At 42.9% G+C, this 23,044-nt stretch overlaps 1 protein-coding gene across 5 annotated transcripts in view; it reads left to right on the top strand.

Annotated features, from left to right (window-relative positions):
• Positions 1-16,974, top strand: part of MICAL2 (microtubule associated monooxygenase, calponin and LIM domain containing 2) — a 218,428-nt gene extending 201,454 nt beyond the window's left edge. For 3 of the 5 annotated variants that reach the window (XM_075838144.1, XM_075838145.1, XM_075838143.1), the window contains exons 30-34: positions 78-170; positions 4,885-4,978; positions 10,454-10,553; positions 11,637-11,710; positions 13,119-16,971. In XM_075838144.1, coding sequence (XP_075694259.1) covers positions 78-170; positions 4,885-4,978; positions 10,454-10,553; positions 11,637-11,710; positions 13,119-13,327 — 570 coding nt within the window. In that variant the 3' untranslated portion in view covers positions 13,328-16,971. Of the gene's footprint in view, positions 1-77; positions 171-4,884; positions 4,979-10,453; positions 10,554-11,636; positions 11,711-13,118 lie in introns of all 5 variants that reach the window. The other 2 variants (XM_075838150.1, XM_075838147.1) reach the window with 2 other exon arrangements.
• The last annotated feature ends 6,070 nt before the right edge of the window (positions 16,975-23,044 follow it).

Genomic DNA, 23,044 nt, shown 5'->3' with positions numbered 1-23,044 from the left:
TTTAGTATCGTATTAACAATTATTGTCATGTAGAACGTATGAAAAGTATCAACCACCCATGTGTTTTAATCCAACAGAGCACTCGTACCTCCAGGCAGCGGAGAAAGATGGAGAAAGTGGCGAGACGGCGAGCAAAACAGGAGGAGCTGAAGAGGCTGCACAAAGCCCAGGTAAGAGCAAAGTCCCATCATTATACACTGAAATACACAGTGGTACTGTGCAGTGTATATACAGGATAATACAGATACTGAGAACTACACCCAGTATACAGGACAGGAGAAGTGGTACTGTGCAGTGTTCATATATACAGAATAATACAGATACTGAGAATTACACCCAGTATACAGGACAGGAGAAGTGGTACTGTGCAGTGTCCATATATACAGAATAATACAGATACTGAGAATTACACCCAGTGTACAGGACAGGAGAAGTGGTACTGTGCAGTGTCCATATATACAGAATAATACAGATACTGAGAATTACACCCGACAGGGGAAGTGGTACTGTGCAGTGTCCATATATACAGAATAATACAGATACTGAGAATTACACCCAGTATACAGGACAGGGGAAGTGGTACTGTGCAGTGTTCATATATACAGAATAATACAGATGCTGAGAATTACACCCAGTATACAGGACAGGGGAAGTGGTACTGTGCAGTGTCCATATATACAGAATAATACAGATACTGAGAATTACACCCAGTATACAGGACAGGGGAAGTGGTACTGTGCAGTGTTCATATATACAGAATAATACAGATACTCAGAATTACACCCAGTATACAGGACAGGAGAAGTGGTACTGTGCAGTGTCCATATATACAGAATAATACAGATACTGAGAAGTACACCCAGTATACAGGACAGGAGAAGTGGTACTGTGCAGTGTCCATATATACAGAATAATACAGATACTGAGAATTACACCCAGTATACAGGACAGGAGAAGTAGTACTGTGCAGTGTATATATACAGAATAATACAGATACTGAGAATTACACCCAGTATGCAGGACAGGAGAAGTGGTACTGTGCAGTGTCCATATATACAGAACTATACAGATACTGAGAATTACACCCAGTATACAGGACAGGAGAAGTTGTACTGTGCAGTGTCCATATATACAGAGTAATACAAATACTGAGAATTACACCCAGTATACAGGACAGGAGAAGTGGTACTGTGCAGTGTATATATATACAGAACAATACAGATACTGAGAATTACACCCAGTATACAGGACAGGAGAAGTGGTACTGTGCAGTGTCCATATATACAGAATAATACAGATACTGAGAATTACACCCAGTATGCAGGACAGGAGAAGTGGTAGTGTGCAGTGTCCATATATACAGAACAATACAGATACTGAGAATTACACCCAGTATACAGGACAGGAGAAGTGGTACTGTGCAGTGTCCATATATACAGAATAATACAGATACTGAGAATTACACCCAGTATGCAGGACAGGAAAAGTGGTAGTGTGCAGTGTCCATATATACAGAATAATACAGATACTGAGAATTACACCCGACAGGGGAAGTGGTACTGTGCAGTGTATATATACAGAATAATACAGATACTGAGAATTACACCCAGTATGCAGGACAGGAGAAGTGGTACTGTGCAGTGTCCATATATACAGAACTATACAGATACTGAGAATTACACCCAGTATACAGGACAGGAGAAGTTGTACTGTGCAGTGTCCATATATACAGAGTAATACAAATACTGAGAATTACACCCAGTATACAGGACAGGAGAAGTGGTACTGTGCAGTGTATATATATACAGAATAATACAGATACTGAGAATTACACCCAGTATACAGGACAGGAGAAGTGGTACTGTGCAGTGTCCATATATACAGAAACTGAGAATTACACCCAGTATACAGGACAGGAGAAGTGGTACTGTGCAGTGTCCATATATATAGAATAATACAGATACTGAGAATTACACCCAGTATACAGGACAGGAGAAGTAGTACTGTGCAGTGTCCATATATACAGAATAATACAGATACTGAGAATTACACCTAGTATACAGGACAGGAGAAGTGGTACTGTGCAGTGTATATATACAGAATAATACAGATACTGAGAATCACACCCAGTATACAGGACAGGAGAAGTGGTACTGTGCAGTGTATATATACAGAATAATACAGATACTGAGAATCACACCCAGTATACAGGACAGGAGAAGTGGTACTGTGCAGTGTGTATATATACAGAATAATACAGATACTGAGAATTACACCCAGTATACTGGACAGGAGAAGTGGTACTGTGCAGTGTGTATATATACAGAATAATACAGATACTGAGAATCACACCCAGTATACAGGACAGGAGAAGTGGTACTGTGCAGTGTATATATACAGAATAATACAGATACTGAGAATCACACCCAGTATACAGGACAGGAGAAGTGGTACTGTGCAGTGTGTATATATACAGAATAATACAGATACTGAGAATTACACCCAGTATACAGGACAGGAGAAGTGCTACAGTGTAGTGTGTGTATATATATATATATACACAGAATAATAAAGATACTGAGACTGGATAATAATTAAGGTTCGTAGACATGCTTTTCTAGGTAGAACAACATTTTAGGACGGTCGCGCTTGTATTTTTTCCTTTTTAAATGGAATTTTTACTACTTGTTCACATGGAAAGAATAACCGAGTTTTATAGCAGAACCGTCAGTCAATCACTTCCATTTAAAGATAACACTTTTTAACTCTAATAATTCACTTGTTTGCCAGGATTTGTGCTGCGTGGCGTTCGTGTAAAGGGATAATTTAACAGGTTTTACACGTCGGCCTTGATAAGACCCGCATTGTCCTCCAAGGTCCCTGAAGCTTTCACATCCTTTACACCAGATTACAACAGGCTCAAAAATCATTATTATTTGGAGGAACGTTATGAAGGAGAGAGAGATGGGGGAAGGGTACAGTAAATCCATCTGTACCACACGCAGAATACCCAGCGCTGGCACAGCAGCCACACGATGTGGATTGCAGTCATGGACACTGAACCATTCATTTTAAGTAATTACAGGAAAACAAAATATCGTCTGCCAGCCCCGTCTGCTTTCTTGTAAACCACCCGCAGTTAATGAAATAGAAAATCTAACTCCAAAGATAGAGAGCAGCATTCAAATATCTGGAGAAATCCTGGATGCGGAGCTGGGGTAGTTATAGCGGGTGCCAAGGTTGCAATCTACCTTTGCCCTTGTACCTGAGGGGCTGAAGACCGTCCTGCCACATCAGGGGGATGTAGTATTATCAATGGCTAGATTTGCCGGTGACAACCGCATTCACATAAGAATAAGACACTTTGGAGTTGTCACCTGTTGCTAGGCAATGGACAAACAGATTTGAGGTGCTGCTTAGATAGCAGACGTAATAAAAAAAATATTCACACCTCTTAGAGGCGATTACCATGTAAGGCATTTATGGTAAATCCACGGAATATTCCATAATTGTGTGAAATATGCGCGTTCCAGCTCTGGGACCCTCACCTATGGCGACAACGGTGGTCCCAACCACATCCAAGCAGAGAATGAATGTTAAGGTGGCCGCGCGGCTCTCTCCATTCCGTTCTAAGGGAGTTATGGAAATAGCCAAGCAAGCGGACCCCCGTTCCCGCTATAGGTGCGGGTCTCAGCTGGAACCCACATCTATGAGACTTGTGGAAATGGCATAAAGATGGGGATAACCCTGTCATAAATATTCTCCATTAAGGAGGTTTCTGGTTTGATGTATTTGTAATCATTCTGTATCTATCTAAATGACTTTGGGGATTTTCCAATATTGCTGGAAGATGTTTCCTTTTACCAGTGAAAATGGTGCAAATTACACCACATTTATCAAAATGGCGCGTCTCGCTAAACATGTTAGACACACTTCCCTTCCTTACATCAACTCATCGCTGGCGTATATATCTGCAATATTCTGATGTTTTAACCTCATAGAGGATTGTCTATACTGGATAGAATTGTAACAAACCCTCAGATGTGAGAAGTATTAGGTTAGGACTGGTCTTCAGTCTCTGTATGTAAAAAAAAAAAAATGCCCCCATTCACTGACAGCAAGATCTTAAACATGTGGAAGTATTGAAACACCTAGGGACATTTTTTTGAGAGTGACATTCATATGCCAGTCTTAATCCAGACTTAGTAGGAGAAAAATGGCCCGAATTTAAGAAGTCCCGTCTCCTAATAAATTTGGCGCATGTTTGGCAGAAATTAAAATGTACGCCTGCTCATATTAATATTTGCGCTATAAATGACACCAATTTCTGATGTTACTTATAGTAAATCTGTTGGACCAGTAATGGCCCTTCCCCCTCCCACATAACTTACCCCATTTTTCGCCACACTTTTAAAAAGTGGTGAAAAAAGTGAAAAGTGGCAAATTTTAGCACAAATGTGGTGTCCGCCAAAATTAGCGACTTTACATTGTTTATTAAATACCCCCCAAAGTTTATTAGGAAGTTCAAGAAGTTTTCATTATACACAAAACTGGAAACCCAAGATCAGGTTCATCCGTTCCACATCCATGTATGCGTGGAAGTTTTTGGACCATGATGCTTTGCAGCGATACTTCCCAATGACAACTCTTCTAGACTTTGTATTAGACTCTTTTACTCAGGCCCAGGAACGACCTCCCTTATGAACACACGTTTCTAGGAGCAGTGAAATGTACAGATGGATTTAGATAACTTGGGACAGGGTGTCAGGTGCGGGCACTTCTCTGTAGGTTCTATACGTGTTACATTACAACAGAGCGGGTCTGTACGATCAGCTTCTAACACCCCCACAAGTGCAACATTGTAACAAACAATTCTTCCCTTAGACAATTCAGCGTCAGCTCCAAGAAGCTGAAGAGAAGCAGCGAGCACTTGACATACAAGGTATCAAGCTGGAGAAGGCTCTGCGAGGAGAAACAGGTAAATCCTTCAAAGTGCGTCTTATATACAGAGGGCAAAGTGCAATAAGATCAGGAGAACGTGTGCTCAGGAAGATGCCGGCGCACAATACACTGGCTGGTAATATGGGGGCTGCTGTGCCGACCTTCAGCAGAAAAAGGACATTATGTGCAATGATGATGATTATACCAACCCAGCAATGCTAACATTTGCCGCCACTTTCATTACCCTCACCCTACTGCATTCTCAATATAATGGTCGCGATAAGGAGGGCACAGCCTTAGCCAGATCAGACTCGACCGATGGAAAAAAATTCTGTCACAATCCAATAGATACAGTTCGGGAGTGCGGCTGATTGCAGTACCTTTACCCGCGGAGCCAGGACACGTCTACCTCAGCTCCCCTACTACACTGCAGCCATGGCGACCTGCACACCTATAAGGCAAGTGTGCCCACCTGCACCGAGCCAACTAACCCAAGTATCCATTGGTCAGTCCCACCAACCTTCATGGTTACCCAAAGCCATCTAGCAATATGGCTTGTATAATCCACCATCGACGTGTCACAGAGGAGTCCTGGCACAGCGCTGGAGCCCAGCTATGCCAGTGGTCGGTGACAAACAGAAGGGGGATAGATAGATTAGATAGATAGATAGATAGATAGATAGATAGATAGATATGAGATAGATAGATATGAGATAGATAGATAGATAGATAGATAGATAGATAGATAGATAGATATGAGATAGATGATAGATAGATAGATAGATAGATAGATAGATAGATAGATAGATAGATAGATAGATATGAGATAGATAGATAGATAGATAGATATGAGATAGATAGATAGATAGATATGAGATAGATAGATAGATAGATAGATAGATATGAGATAGATAGATAGATAGATATGAGATAGATAGATAGATAGATATGAGATAGATAGATAGATAGATAGATAGATAGATAGATAGATAGATATGAGATAGATAGATAGATAGATAGATAGATAGATAGATAGATAGATAGATAGATATGAGAGAGATAGATAGATAGATAGATAGATATGAGATAGATAGATAGATATGAGATAGATAGATATGAGATAGATAGATAGATATGAGATAGATAGATAGATAGATATGAGATAGATAGATAGATAGATAGATAGATAGATAGATAGATAGATAGATAGATAGATAGATATGAGATAGATAGATAGATAGATAGATAGATAGATAGATAGATAGATAGATAGATAGATAGATAGATATGAGATATTAGATAGATAGATTACACAAAATCAGTATTTCTTCCCCGTTGATGCTGAGTGACAATACCCAGGCAGCGTCTCCTGAGACCAGAAATGTCGTCCCCCCCCCCCCCCTATAAATATATCAGTAATGTATTTTCCACCATTAAGGCCTCTCTGAACTGATTGGGACGATGCAGATCATTTGGCTAATTGTGAAATGTGTCTTTTCAGGCAGACAAGAGCGCTAAGTATTGCTGATAAATGAGAGTAATATGTATTAACCGGCCAATTAACCCATTACAAGCGACATTTGTACTTAGTCGCGGCGTTGGATTTCTCTGCCGCAGTTCATACTCAGACGAGTTAACGAATGGTTTAATTATCCTGCGAGGTTAGAAATCTGATTTCAGCTGCTTCAGTTGACATTAAAATAATATGAATAAGTTGGAATTTAAACCATTTCTCATTCCCCGAGCTCGTGGTGACACATGAGGTCGCCGGAGGCCGGTGGGAGGGTTATCTATGACTAAATCATCTTCTATAAACATGGCCGCGACAATATATCCCGCATCACTATGGTATTACATTGAAGCAGCATGTATGGTCTTTAGAGCTTACAATCTATAGACACAGCGGCATGGTGCTATTCTTCACTTGTTCCACCCACAACCACCAAGCCCACAGATCCTGGCATGACTCCGTGCTGCCCTAGAATTGCGGCTGGTAACATACACATTTATCAAAACCGACCCAGATTTTTTTGTAGCATTGTAGGATGGTAATATTTGGGTACTATGTATCACTGTTCTTTGGGCATTGCTTGGTGCTATGGCCATTAGGCCTGATTCAGACGAACGTGACATTTTTGCGCGCGCAAAAAACGCTGCGTTTTGCGCGCGTGTCCGCAGCGTGTGGCATGCGTATTTGGGGCGTGTGTGCGTGTATTACGTGCGTACGACATGCATTTTTCCGGCGCGTGTAAAAAACGCAAAGAGGTGTCATGTTTTCGCCAGCCTACAAAAAGCCCAACAATGCAACACCCCTGCTTGATGTGCGCACCTGTGCTGCAGCATTTTTGAGCTTTTCATTAGCAAACTCATTAGCATAGAGACAACATGTCCGGCGTGAAAAACGCGCGTTCCACGCAGGTGCCTCCGTGTGACATGCGTGATTTTCACGCACCCATTGACTTCAATGGGTGCGTGATGCGCGAAATACGCAGAGATATTGAACTTGTCGAGCTTTTTACGCAGTGAACAAACGCTGCGCAAAAACCAGGACTGTCTGTACTGCCCCATTGACTTCTATTGGGCTGTGCGTGGCGCGTGAAAACAACGCGCCCTACACGGACGCGATTCGCGTTCGTGTGAATCCGCCCTTAGGCTTATTTTTTTTTCGTTCCTACAAGAAGAGAGTCGGAGGGTCTCACACAGGATTCTGCCCAGGAACTTCCACAGTCCTAAAAGGGGTTTTCCATATCCGCAGGATATGTCCTAAATATCTGATGGGTGGGCGTCCACTTCTACTTCCATAACTCCCATAGACTTGAATGGAGAGAGCTGCACACTTATATGGCCACCTCTCCATTCAACCTTTGTGTGGATGCAGTGGCCGCCTCACCAGCTGGAATGTGCGTCAGGAGACCCCCAGCTCTTCTGACTTCTGATAGGTGAGGGTCCCCATACCCTCATTTCGCCCAGTGTGGCAGCCCCTACATCCAGATGGAGATTGAATTAACAGGTCTACAGCTCTCCGTTCAAGCCTATGGACGATATGGAAGTAGCCACCTCAAATGGGGGAGCGGGGACCGCCTGAACGTGGGTTGAGGTTCCAGAGGCGGCACCCTCACCTATCAGGCATTTATGACATATTTGCATTTTTATTCAATTCCAATTTTTAGTCATTGACAAAACAGCTGCATTGCCAGCTGAAGAAACAGCGACCCCTACAGGTGGTAAAAGGAAATTATCCAAATTTCCCATATGGACCTGAATGAGAAAAAGGTGCACAGAAAAATACTTTGTATCAATAAAATAGTGCAAAATGTATACATTAAATCCTGCACATTTTTTTTCGGGCGCTGCACGGCGAGTTCTCATCCCGCTTACTCCAGAACATAACAGGACTCAAGGTGTTATTTTTCAGTTACCACTCAACTATGACAAGGTCCCTCTTATGACTGTCATGTATAATAGGGCCGGCGGCTCAGTCATTGTCCGATGCTTATTAAATCAGCCTCATTTCATCTGTAGTGATACATTTCAAATTGCTCTGTATGTAATGTTAAGATAATTAGAAAATTATTGTGGCTTAGAATAACGAAGCGAGGAGACGGGGCCCGAACACAACTTCTCAATGACATTTATGCGGTGTCGCCTCTAATAATTATGGTAGCGAGGAATGAAAAGATCTTTTGTTGCCACCGCGATCCATTTAGGAGGCGACGAATTAGCCGAGAACATCCGTGGGTGAGACAAAATGCAATAAAGTCCTAAAGAGAATACGAGCCGCTCACAATGGGCCGGAATTATGGACGGAATCATCTCCAAACTAAGAGCAACACGGAGGCCATTTTATATCATTATTTTATTATCAATTTATTATTTGATATTTTATTTATTTTGAACATTAAAGTTTCTGTCAATCACCGTCATCCCTGACGTAACCTTTAGGCCATGTTCAGACATGGCGGAATTTTTCCGCTGCAAATGTTGGTGCAGATTTGGGGCAATTACGCAATGAATCTGCAGCAACATTTGCATATTTGACAGGTAATTCAGACGTTGCAGATATCACGGCGGACTTGCCACAGATTTCAGTTTTTGCATTGCAACGGCTGAAATCCGCAGTGAAATTCCGCTTCTTCTCCGCAACGTCATGAGCTGCTGCGGAGGGAAAATTCTGCACCGCAGCCTATGGTCCGCACAGTTATTTTCCTAAAAATTTATAGAAAAAAAAATGTAAAAAACGGCTGCTGCAGAATCCCACTGCGGACAGTCCGCCACGTCTGAATGTGCCCTCACAGTAGCTACATGGGAGCACAGTTAATAAAATTGGCGCAAATGTATAGAGCGTCTCATCACCTTTTCTTTTTTTGTTCTTGATGTGACCGTTAGTTTTCACTTTCACAATTTGCAGCATACACAAATCGAGTGTATATATATATATATATATAGTACTAGTGCTGTATTGACATACACCATGCACCATTTTTCGTGAGTGTGGAGCCCGTCTGATGAAAGTGGCCCCATATTCACCAATGGAAAATCCAGCTGTTTATTCGTTTTGTCTGTTTCTGGGAAAGCTGGGTGACAGTACTTATGACTACATTACCGATTTTCCGAGATTCCTGAATGGCGGTAATGAACCATTATGAGGTGATACACCCTCCCCCTCCTCTATCCAATGTCGTAGCATAAAACGGAATTGCTGTAAAATGCCAGTTTGGCTGTGACTGCAAAAATCGTGGCCAAAACCACGACCACCATGTGAATAAACGCCAAGGTTCACACGTAGCGGATTTGCTTCTGATTTTCCGTCCGGATTTTCAGGTGGAAAATCCGCAGCATATTGCATTTGCAGCAAAGAAGATGAGAGTTTAACCAATCTCATCCACACGCTGCGGAAAATGTTGACATGGAAATTCACCTGCGGTGCAGATTTTAAAATCCGTAGCACGTCAACTTCTGTTACGAATCTTACTCCTTCCAGAGGGATTTTGTAGATTTTGCTGCGGATTCGCCACTAATATTTAAGCCACATGTGGATATATTCTTAGTCGTCTGGGAAAGTGACAATCCCTGTGGGAGCTGTAATGGGGTCTTCTGTGGTCTATAGGGTCTGTCATGGACGTACATACCATAGAGGCAGCCCCTGCACCAGAAGGGACCCCTTCACTTCTATATATGCCTTCGCTTTCATTTGAAAAATTCCACATTATATTGCAGTTCTGTGCTGGAAAGAAGTCCCAGATCATGAGATTTTCTGGATTATCGGATGCCGGATTAAAGGAATTTCACTGTATACATATATATAATTTTTTTACTGTTGTCAATTTTATGTCAACCCCTCTCCCCCCCTCACCTGACGAAACAAGATGAAAAGCAAATGATACAAACAAGCGCATACTAAACCGTTTATCACGGCGGTAAATACATATCATGCAAACTGAATGTAAAACAGTTGTGTAATGCAGAGCGCAGCCTTGTAACCGGTGTTATTCCGCATTCATTTCTCTAACAGATTCAGGCGCACAGGATGAAGCCCGGCTCCTGCGCGACTGGTTCCAGCTCGCCATTGAAAAGAGTAAATTGAATCGTTACGAGTCTGGGCTCTTATCCGTGTAAGTTCGGTGGCGCTCGCCATCAGTATGCACAATGAATCCTTGGGGGGGATACAAGAAGGACAGGAAATATGGGAACCTATTAATTTCGGCCATACGCACAGGTGTATATTGTCTTCCCACCGCATGCAGATCTCATTACCGCGCTAAATTGAGGCTTTAACTCCTCGCATAGAATCTTCTCATTAGCATAGCGAGAGGAAAAAAAATAATATGTAACACAAACAGCCACAATCGCTTCTTTCTTCTTCACCCTGAGACGGCGCAACAAGTCGTAGCGTAAGAAAAATAAATAAATATATTTATTTTTTATTTTTCGGAGGCTGCAAAAACAGTTTTCCAATCTCGGGCACAGCAAGATTAATGAGACTGGGACAGTGTTTTTAACATTTAGTATTAACACAGATCCGTTGCATGGTTTGGCGCCACGCGTCCGTATTCACGACTGGGTTATGTGTGACCCAAGATTGTTGAATATTTATTAGGGGACTAAATATAATTCTAATGTTATTTATTTATGTATGAGTTTTCTGCTTTATACTCATGGCCAAATTACGGCACCATTCAATTATCTCCGTATAACCTCTATATGACCTCCGAGTTGTACGGAGCCGTAGACGGAGAATAACCTCATAACACAGGGCCACACTAAGCACCATATGGCAGCTCACGACTCTATAGTATGAAGCCGCAGGGACGTCATGTGCCGCCATACAGCCTCCAGCGCGTTTCTAAATGTCCTATTAGGATGTGTTGAAATGATAGAGGGTCCCATGTTAATCCGACCCACCCCCCAACAGGTTCAGGCTCAACCTAGTGCAGTAGTGTTATCACTGTTAGTGTATGTGTGTCTATCTGTATGTTTACGCAGCACATAACACAGCATGTATGTATGTATATATATCTGCGTCCCCCATAGGTTAAAATTAGTTAAATTAAGTATATTAGAAATTTGCAGAACTTTTTATTGTACGACGGTTACGATTTATTTACGATAAACCTTAAACAATTTCAATTAATGAATCATTACTCATTAAACAATTCATTAATAACATGATTATGGATTGTTGTTTTTCTCCACAGAGCGAGAGAATTAGAGCTGGAGGATCAACAAGGACGATTAGAACAAAAGGTGCGAGAGAAGATGATGATTGACCGTAAGTTTATATATGAAGCTCATCTTCTGGTACAATACGTGATCCGTCACATCCACACGTATATAGTGATGAGAAAGTAACAGATGGCAATGAACCCCTCTAAATCCTGTGTTCACCTTCGAGACCCATTTTGCAGGTTACCTATAGAATGAATCTACTACTTATCCTGTACTGATCCTGAGTTACATCCTGTATTATACTCCAGAGCTGCACTCACTATTCTGCAGGTGAAGTCACTGTGTACATACATTACATTACTTACCCTGAATTATACTCCAGAGCTGCACTCACTATTCTGCTGGTGGAGTCACTGTGTACATACATTACATTACTTATCCTGTACTGATCTTGAGTTATATCCTGTATTATACTCCAGAGCTGCACTCACTATTCTACTGGTGGAGTCACGGTGTAGATACATTACATTACTAATCCTGTACTGATCCTGAGTTATATCCTGTATTATACTCCAGAGCTCTACTCACTATTCTGCTGGTGGAGTCACTGTGTACATACATTACATTACTTATCCTGTACTGATCCTGTGTTACATCCTGTATTATACTCCAGAGCTGCACTCACTATTCTGCTGGTGGAGTCACTGTGTACATACATTACATTACTTATCCTGTACTGATCCTGAGTTACATCCTGTATTATACTCCAGAGCTGCACTCACTATTCTGCTGGTGGAGTCACTGTGTACATACATAACTTATCCTGTACTGATCCTGAGTTACATCCTATATTATACTCCAGAGCTGCACTCACTATTCTGCTGGAGGAGTCACTGTGTACATTACATTACTTATCCTGTACTGATCCTGAGTTACATCCTGTATTATACTCCAGAGCTGCACTCACTATTCTGCTGGTGGAGTCACTGTGTACATACATTATATTACTTATCCTGTACTGATCCTGAGTTACATCCTGTATTATACTCCAGAGCTGCACTCACTATTCTGCTGGTGGAGTCACTGTGTACATACATTACATTACTTATCTTGTACTGATCCTGAGTTATATCCTGTATTATACTCCAGAGCTGCAGTCACTATTCTGCCGGTGGAGTCACTGTGTACATACATTACATTACTTATCCTGTACTGATCCCGAGTTATATCCTGTATTATACTCCAGAGCTGCACTCCGTATTCTGCCGGTGGAGTCATTGTGCCAGCCTACAGTATTGTACCTCTAAGTGAAGATTGCCCTTTAAGAGTATTCTCATGGAAATTCTAATATATTAGTGTGTGGGTGTATAGTACAGTCCCCCTACCCGCAGAATGCTGATCTCTAAATTGGGGAGCCTATTGCTTGTCTTCATACATCTCATTCCCTTGAAAATAGTATTTGATTTCTTTGGTCATGATAAAGATGACATATGTGATTTATCTCCCATCAGCGGCACTCAGAGACGAGAAGGACATTGCAGAGGAAGAGGAGACATTTGCTGAGATGATGAGAGTCATCGAGCAGAGGGATCAACTTGTGACTCGCATCGAGGAACAAAGACTCCGGGAGTCGTCTGAGGAGAGAAACCTGCTAGATATTCCCCTACCTATAGACTGCCAGTTGAAGATGACGACCATCAACAATAGGAGGTTCATTTAAAGAGACCACGTTCAGGTCGCATCCTTGTATCCAAAACCAGGAAATGTTGCATTATTTTCTGCAGTACAAAACAAAGCTCTGATACATTGTATCCTTCCCCATCAGGCAGGATACAATATGGACTGTGTCACTGTAGAGGAACCAGTGTGGTATTTCTTATAGCTCCTCACCTTGTATATCTACATCTATGATGGACTATGCACCATGTGTGGATGGCTCTAGGGCTTAGGAAGGAGGGGGCCAATGTTTATTTATGCAGAAATAAGGAAAATCTTCAAGGACCAATGAGCAGGCGCTATGAAGATTTTTGCACCTGTGAAAAGCAGAATTTGGATGTTTGCTATTGGCAGCTCCCGGCTGACGGCTCGTCAGTTTTTCCTTTTATAATTTTCCTCCTTTTGAATTTACTCTTGGCTTTGGCAAAAAAAACTGCATCAAATACTGCCATGAAAACTGCATGTGTGACTCCAGCCTCTGGCCAAACAAAATCTAAATCAACCAAGAGTTGGTATAAGGCCAGGTTCACACACCGTTTTGATGCAGTTTTTGGCTCCGTTTTCTAGCCAAAGCCAGAAGTGGATTCAAGAGGAGGGAAAGGTGTAAAGAAATGACTGATGCATATCCGTTCCTTTCTGTCCATTCCTGTATTTGGCTAAAAAAAAAAACCTGAGCTAAAAACTGCGTTTGTGATCATGGCTTAAGGAAAAGAAAAGTGTCTGGTAAGATGCGCCAAATTTATATTCAGCAAGTTCCACTGTGATAAATTCGGCTTCCTCTTCAGACAGCATTCTAAGTTTCTGCATATATGTACATAGATTTATTGTATCTCTTTCATATCTGTTTTTAAAAAATATTAGGATGTGAAGGGAATTTGTGAATCAGAAAGGGAATAATGGAAGTGTCACAATGGTTAGTTCTGCGGGCACGGAGGCAGACACTGTGCTCGAGGGTAAGCGCAGTCGTAGTAAGAACAGCGCAACATTTCTTCCAATCTGGTAGTTAAAGAGGTTGTACAGGATTAGGAAAATATAACTGATTTCATCCAGAAATAGCACCACACCTGTCCATTGGTTGTGACTGGTATTGCAGCTCATTGTAGTAAATGGGGCTAAGCTGCAAATTCTCACACAACCTGTGGACACGTGTGGCGCTGTTTATAGAAAATATCACGCATGTTTTTCTAATCCTGCATAATATTTTTCTGGTGTTATGTAAATAAAGTGTAATCACTATATAATGAAACATTCTGCAACTTTCTAATAGACTTTGTGTTTGATTTTTTTCAACATTTTAAAGATGTCTGCTTGCTGCTAGTGAATAAAAACATTTTACATTCAGAGGCTAAAAACCCAACCTGAGTATGTCCAACTGACACAATTGCATCGCACATCAGAAGAGAGATCTGATAGTGTAACAAACCCTGCACCTGTGTCCATTGGAAATGATCAAGACGAGTTCCTATTCACTGACAGCAAGCAGAGATCTGTGAGAAATTGAAATATAAAGTATATTAGAATGTTGCAGAACTTTTCATTATATACATGCAAAGCACAACAAAAAAAGTGGCACCAAATTTATTGTTTCATTCTAGTGAAAAATATTTAAGATTAATTATTTACAATCACAGATTCGAAGTGTAAAAAATTCTGCATTTTAAAGGCTTAAAATAGAAAGAAATCTGAAATTCATTGTTAATACCTGAGCACGGCAGCAAATATAATATTGCAATGTGAAGGAATGTTTACCTTGTGGGAAGACCCGCTAAAATATCAGCATCGGGAACAAACTTCTTCATGTGTCTCTTCCCCTCAGCGCTGCTATAGACGGAATGAATGTAATGTTTATTTTATGATACAATGTTAAAATTTCAGCTGGAAACTCGTTGCCCCACATAGCTGCCTCTAAAGCCTCTGTAAAATAGTTATCATAGTTATTAATAGAGACTGATTCTGCCTGATTTGATTTTATTAGATTTGCAAACCCCTGGGAAAATAAATTTGACGCATTTGTGAGTCACTTTAAGTGAATCAAATAATTGGCGCATCGATTAATCCATTGGATGCGGTGTGCTGGCATATTGATCAGATCCCTTCACTCATCCCTTATTGAATCATTAGGGCTTGTCCACACGTAACGGATTGGCTGCGTATTTTCCGTCAGGAATTGCGGATGCAGCGGAATACAGTAGCAGCAAAGTGAGTGTCACTGAACAAATGTCATCCACACGCTGCAAAAAAAACGATGTCCACAAATTCACCCGTGGTGCGTAATTTTAGTTCTGCCGCATGTCCATTAAGACTTGTCCACACACAACATTTCTGCAGCAATTCCGTTGAAAGTCAAAGGCTTTCCTCTGAAACGCACGATTTCCTGTGTTTTTTTACAGCAGAAAATGGTGCGGATTTTGCTGCGTTTTTCCCAATGTTAGGAGATGGCGACATCTCCTCTGAAAAATGCAGCAATTCTGGACACTTTCTGCAGCAGGAATGGACGTGCTGCGGTCCGAAAAATACGCACCGCAGGTCAATTTTGGCTTGGAAATTTTATGCAGCGTGTGGACGAGATTTGTTAAAATGCGCCAATTCCACAGCGTGTGGACGAGCCTTAACTGCTGCGGAAAGCGGAGTGAATTCCTGCGGTTTTCAGAAGAGCATTACACAGTCTGATAAATTTCTGCAACAAATCTGTTATGTATGAACAAGCCCTTGCTGGTTCTCTACTGTTATATATAGAAGTTATGTTTAGTTCATTCGCATTATGAAATACCATTTCTATCGAATATAGTCTTCAGGCATTTAAGGAGGTCTCCGCTCTGTACAATCCCTACTTGTTAGAAGGGTCTCTTGACAATAAACAGATGAAAAAGTTTCCCCTGCTGAGACCCCCAGCGATCACCTCTAATCTGTGGAGAAACCTGGCAGTAAGTGTTCAGTTTCCCTGCAGCGCCACCACAGGAGAAATGAAGCATTACACAGTGTCCATTCATGTCAATGTGATGCCTGTGTAATACAGGACGAGTCCTCAAGAGAGAGAGAGAGAGAGACGCTCTATCTAACCGCTCTCCACTCTGCCCAAGAGATGACGATCGCGAACAGAGGACCCCCCTCTATTACCCTAATAGGGTGTATAAAACGGTGTTTTTCAAATATGACAATCCCTTTAACGCATGTCCTGAACTCTTAGGGCTTATTCAGACGAACGTGATATACGTCCGTGCAACGCGCGGGATTTTCACGCGTGTCGCACGGACCTATGTTAGTCTATGGGGCCGTGCAGACAGTCAGTGATTTTTGCGCAGCGTGAGTCCGCTGCGTAAAACTCACGACATGTCCTATATTTGTGCGTTGTTCGCGGCATCACGCACCCATTGAAGTCAGTGGGTGCGCGAAAATCACGCGCACCACACGGAAGCACTTCCGTGGGACGCGCGTGATTCGCGCAACAGCAGTACAAAGTATGATTGAAAACAGAAAAGCACCACGTGCTACAAACATCCAAACAGAGTGTCATAATGATGGCGGCTGCGCGAAACTCACGCAGCCACGCATCATACAGGGATGACACACGGAGCTGTTAAGTGCCTTTTGCGCGCGCAAAACGCAGCGTTTTTGCGCGCGCAAAACTCACACGCTCGTGTGAATCCGGCCTTAGGCTTGATTCAGACGAACGGGAAAAACGTCCGTGCAACGCGCGTGATTTGCACGCGCGTTGCACGGACCTATATGTGTCTATGGGGCCGTGCAGACATGTCCGTGATTTTTCCTCAGCGTGAGTCCGCTGAAAAAAAGTCACGACATGTCCGTTCTTTCAGCGTTTTGCACGCATCACGCACCCATTGAAGTCAATGGGTGCGTGAAAACCACTCATGCCGCACGGAAGCACTTCCATGCGAACTGCGTGATTCGCACAAGAGCTGTCAAAAGGATGAATGTAAACAGAAAAGCACCACGTGCTTTTCTGTTTACAAACATCCAAACGGAGTGTTTTTGAGATGAGCGAACCCAGACAACCGAACCGAACTTCACCGGGTTCGGCCGAACTCGGCAAAAAAAAATTCCGGTACGCGACGTCAGGAGATAGTCACTGTCCAGGGTGCTGAAAGAGTTAAACTGTTTCAGCACCCTGGACAGTGACTTCCGATCCCAATATACATGAACGTGTAAAAAAAAACGAAGTTCTGACTTACCGATAAGTCCCGGCTTCTTCCTCCAGTCTGACCTCCCGGGATGACAATTCAGTCCAAGTGACAGCTCCAGCCAATCACAGGCCAAGCACAGGCTGTAGCGGTCACATGGACTGCCGCGTCATCCAGGGAGGTGGGGCCAGATGTCAAGAGAGGCGCGTCACCAAGGCCGGGAGGGAAGTTCTCGGTTAACTCTTTCAGCACCCTGGACAGTGACTGACGTCGACTAGCCTCATCTCTATGATGGCGGCTGCGTGAAAATCACGCAGCTGCGCATCAAACACGGATGTCACACGGAGCTGTCAAGTGGATTTTGCGCGTCCGCAAAAACGCCACGCTCGTGTGAATCCAGCCTTAGGGTGAGTTCACACAGAGTATTTTGGCACTGTTTTTGACACGGAAATGGTGTTGGAAACAGCGCCAAAATCCGCCCGAAATTGACTCCCATTGATTTCAATGGGAGGCAGAGGCATTTTTCCCCGCGAGTGGTATAAAAACTCTCGCGAGAAAAAGAAGCTGCATGCACTTTTTTCGGGCGTTTCCGTCTCTGACCTCCCATTGACATCAATGGGAGGCAGAGATCGCGGTTTTCGCGGCAGTTTTCTTGAGGGAATTTTGAGGCAGATTTTTCTGCCTGAAAAATACTCGGTGTGAACAGGGCCTTACAGAGATTGGGTGATCCCTGTGTATCAACTTTGCTTTGGGTTAAAGGTGAGATAATCAGTAATTCAGAGGTCAAAAGGTAACACGTTTTTTGATGGACATAAGCCAAAACCTAATGCACAATGCCATTTTGTAACACATAACAGTCATTTGTGGCACATAATAACATTTTTGGACTCCGAATGCCCATTTGTGAAACATAATTTTACTTATGTGACACAGAAACCCATTTTCTAAGGGGGATTCAACTCTTATTTAGACAACGGTACGTGTACAGAATAGAAGCCTCCACAAGGGAACAGCGTATAAACAAAGCAAAGAAATGAGTACCCGGTCTACGAGATTAGTGCAGAAGACGTTGGCATCAACAGTGGGGGACACGTGCAACCCTTAGGGAGGGACATAGAATAGCTTTTTATGACACAGAAATTATTTGATTGAGCAAATCATCATATCATGGCCTTCATTCTGTCAAACATTTGTAGTTTTGTCTCCACAGAATTCATTTTGTGCTATAAAACATTCACACTCCATTAGGACAGGATCCGTGCCTGTGCTTTTTGGTAAAATACTGTCATTGCATGGAGCCAAAAATATCCAGAGATAAAGAGCAGAAAATGGGATTATTGCAGCAGTGGAGTCACAAGTGACAGCTCTGTCGTTGTTTCTTCCCGAGCCGTGCGAGGGCGGAAATAGGACGTATTCAGGTTAATTAAATGTATCATTTTGCATATAAAAGATTCATTCTATACGAGTAACTGATCTCGTCCGTAGATCTATAAATGCAATACTGCCCGCTTTATATATAGCACAAATTATTTTTGTGGGCAAAAGAAGAAATTAGTTTTGTCATTTGTATAAAAACACTGGATATTTCTTGTTATCTTTTTCCTGCTTTGCAAATTGCAGAAAGTTTATATGTAACAAATGTAAAACTGCCATCAAGGGAGTTCAACAGTCATAAGAAGGTTAAAGGAGTTCTCCGGGAAAACACTTTGATGGTCTGTCCAATATGTGATCGGTGGGAGACCAACCCTCAGGACCCATTGCAGAACAAAAAGGCCATGGCACTCCGTCCAGCATTGCGTCCCCTTCCATGTTTATACTACTGTGCCTGGATAAAACCAGAAAGGACGGCTGCACCCACTGGAATTCTGCTGATCTAAGTGGTCCCTCACCGATCAGACTTAAGTAGCTAAACGTTCGACAAACTTCTGACATGTCCTAGTGACATGTCAGAAGTTTGGATTGGTGGGGGTCCGAGCACTGAGACCCCCACCAATCGCTAGAACGAAGCAGCTGAAGGTCTCGTGTGAGCGTTACTCTGCTTCGTGTCTGTTTGTCTTTTTCCGGAAAGCCGATGTATCGGAGTGCGGGCTCATACATTTTATATTGAGTCTGTACAATGATACATTTATTTCCGGAAAACGGCGAACAGACACGAAGCAGCGGAGCGCTCACACGAGACCTTCAGCTGCTTCGTTCTAGTGATTGGTGGGGGTCTCAGTGCTCGGACCCCCACCAATCCAAACTTCTGACATGTCGCTACGACATCTCAGAAGTTTGTCGAACGTTTAGCTACACTTTAGATCATAATTTAATGCAAAGTTCTGCAATTTTCTAATATACTTTGTGTGTCAATTCTTCATTATTTTTTAAAGTATATACTTACTGTCAGTGAATGGAAGCCCATACTAATAATATCCAACTGACAGAGGTACAGAGCTTGTAACAGGAACCTGTGGCAGGTGGACTAGATAAGGATGGATTTTTCAGTCTGTTTCCATTCACCAACAGCAAGCAAAGATCTTGAAAATATCAGTAAATGGCAACATTCTTGTTTCCATTCAAAGACTGAAACCTGTTTTGACCTAGTCCTGCTCACACAGCTGAAAGTTCACTAATACGTTGCATCACTACCGGGTAAGGCCCCATGCACATGACCGTATTTTTTTCCCTCCGCTTAAATTCTGGCCGTAAATACGGGTCCTTTGTCACATGTTTGTAACCTGTATTTAACCCGTATCTATGGACCCGTGCCCGTAAATACGGGTCCATTGTCAACCCTATTCCACCTGTATTTACGGCCCCGTAAAAAAAGGGGGGCTGGAAATTGTCACAATCATGTCCAAACCTCATAAAAGGGTCACATGATCTCTCAGACGCCATTTTCTCTGCTTCTCTTTATTCAAAAATGTAAATCCCCTGATGTCGCCTAGCAACGCTCCCGTAATTACGGCCTGAAATAGGACATGTTCTATATTTTTCAACGGCCCGGGCGTCTTCCCGTAAGCATACGGGGAGGTACCCGTGGCCAATGGAAGTCTATGGGCCCGTGATTACGGGTGTTTTTACAGTCGTGTGCATGGGGCCTAAGGATGGGTTTTTCAGCCTCTGAATCAAACAGAGATTTTGAAAATTGTTGGGAATTGCAAAAACAAAGTATATGAGAAAGTTGTAAAATTAGTGATTATACAAAGAATATATAAACTGGAAAATATTGACAATCTTATACTTTGTAATGTTTTATGGTAAATGACCCTCCTGCAAACTGAACACAGATACAAATCGGCTTTATAGAGCTAGAAGATCACGTTCAGGGTGAGAGCGCCCGCTCACGTGTGTTAAACCTCATAATATTACCGTAAGTGTTTCTTTTAATTAGCTGCGTCTGAACCATTGCCTTCCGCAGGGTGATTAACGGGCTTCTTTCTAATAAACGCTCCATTATCTTGTTATCTTCACACTTCTCTTTTGGTGCATCCAGCCTAAAGGTTAGAAATCACATAATTCTTCAAAAAGTCTCAGTTACTGTCTTGGGTGGGTGCAGGAGCACTGCTGAACAAGACCACCTGCCTCCCCATATGGGTCTGTATATAATGGATTTTTAAACAATTGCAATGTGGGGTTGTAACCACTTGGGGCAGCAGTGAGTTTGCTGTATATTGTATCTGCGGCAGTCAACTTTATCTACTCCACATCTACCCCCTGTATAAAGGAACACTCTGATTATAATATCCTCATGTATTTAACTGGGAAATTATTTATTGATACATTGCATATTTTATTTATTGTCACATGACATGAAATTCGTACATGATTCCACTCCATGGAGAGGTCGCTGTGAGATGTCCAGGGACGAGGCCTTACTTGGAGTCACCGGGTGTGGAGTGTATATAGATATATATGATATACGTATAGAAACTGTTATTAACTATGCAATAAAACACTGAGCTGCTGGAAACACAGGAGTCGTCTCATTCTTATTGTCTTAGTCCCTGTTGTCAAGGAGTTTAGTACATTATCCTAGTGGTCCCCAAATATATGGTTTATGATATTCCTGTCCCAGTGTTCAGGTCCCTGGTGTCGCTATATTTACTGCCCAGTCCTTAGTGTTCAATAGTTTAGTGTCCCGGCCTAGCGTGTTCTGTGTTTTACTGACGCTATCCCAGGTGACCAGCAATTCAGCCTCCAGGTCCCTGGTGTCCAAAGGTTTATTGTCATTGTCCATTGGATTGAGTCAGTGGCCCAGTCATTTTGTATAGTCCTTCTCAGTGACTTACATAGAGGGCTGGTGGACCCATAGCAATGATAATAGTTAGACCCCTTCCAGGTACTGCTTGACACCATTGCACTCCCACCCACCCACTGCTCCCATCACATTTTATTCTGTTTATTTAGGGTCAGTTGACACTGAGTTTTTTGGCGCTGATTTTGATGTGGAAGCTGCTTCGGAATCAGCACCAAAAAACAGCCGAAATCACCCCCAATTAATTTAAGGGGAGGCAGAGGAATTATTTTTCCCGTGCAGCCAATGACCCCTCGCAGAAAAACAAGCGGCTTCCGGCTCTGACCTCCCATTGAAATCAATAGGAGACAGGAAAAACCTGTGGTGCTAGTTAATGAGCGTTGTTCATGGCGTTTTTTTGGACATGGTCCTTACATTAACTGCAATGGTCGCGGGCGGAAAACGCAGGAGGAAAATACGTGCAGGCAGTTCAAAATGTGCCTCAAAATTCCTGAAGGATTTATGCCTGTTAAAAAACGTAATACGGAGGCAGGTCCGGAACAGGAGCCACAATACTGACACTGACCCCCGCCTGAGGAAGCAGCAAATACTGACACTGACCCCCGCCTGAGGAAGCAGCAAATACTGACACTAACCCCCGCCTGAGGAAGCAGCAAATACTGACACTGACCCCCGCCTGAGGAAGCAGCAAATACTGACACTGACCCCCGCCTGAGGAAGCAGCAAATACTGACACTGACCCCCGCCTGAGGAAGCAGCAAATACTGACACTGACCCCCGCCTGAGGAAGCAGCAAATACTGACACTGACCCCCGCCTGAGGAAGCAGCAAATACTGACACTGACCCCCGCCTGAGGAAGCAGCAAACACTGACACTGACCCCCGCCTGAGGAAGCAGCAAACACTGACACTGACCCCCGCCTGAGGAAGCAGCAAACACTGACACTGACCCCCACCTGAGGAAGCAGCAAATACTGACACTGACCCCCGCCTGAGGAAGCAGCAAATACTGACACTGACCCCCGCCTGAGGAAGCAGCAAATACTGACACTGACCACCGCCTGAGGAAGCAGCAAATACTGACACTGACCCCCGCCTGAGGAAGCAGCAAATACTGACACTGACCCCCGCCTGAGGAAGCAGCAAACACTGACACTGACCCCCGCCTGAGGAAGCAGCAAACACTGACACTGACCCCCACCTGAGGAAGCAGCAAATACTGACACTGACCCCCGCCTGAGGAAGCAGCAAATACTGACACTGACCCCCGCCTGAGGAAGCAGCAAATACTGACACTGACCCCCGCCTGAGGAAGCAGCAAATACTGACCCCCACCTGAGGA

Source organism: Rhinoderma darwinii, chromosome 9, assembly GCF_050947455.1.
Source record: "Rhinoderma darwinii isolate aRhiDar2 chromosome 9, aRhiDar2.hap1, whole genome shotgun sequence".
Classification (NCBI taxonomy): Eukaryota; Metazoa; Chordata; class Amphibia; order Anura; family Rhinodermatidae; genus Rhinoderma; species Rhinoderma darwinii.
This window is presented reverse-complemented; position numbering and strand designations above follow the sequence as displayed.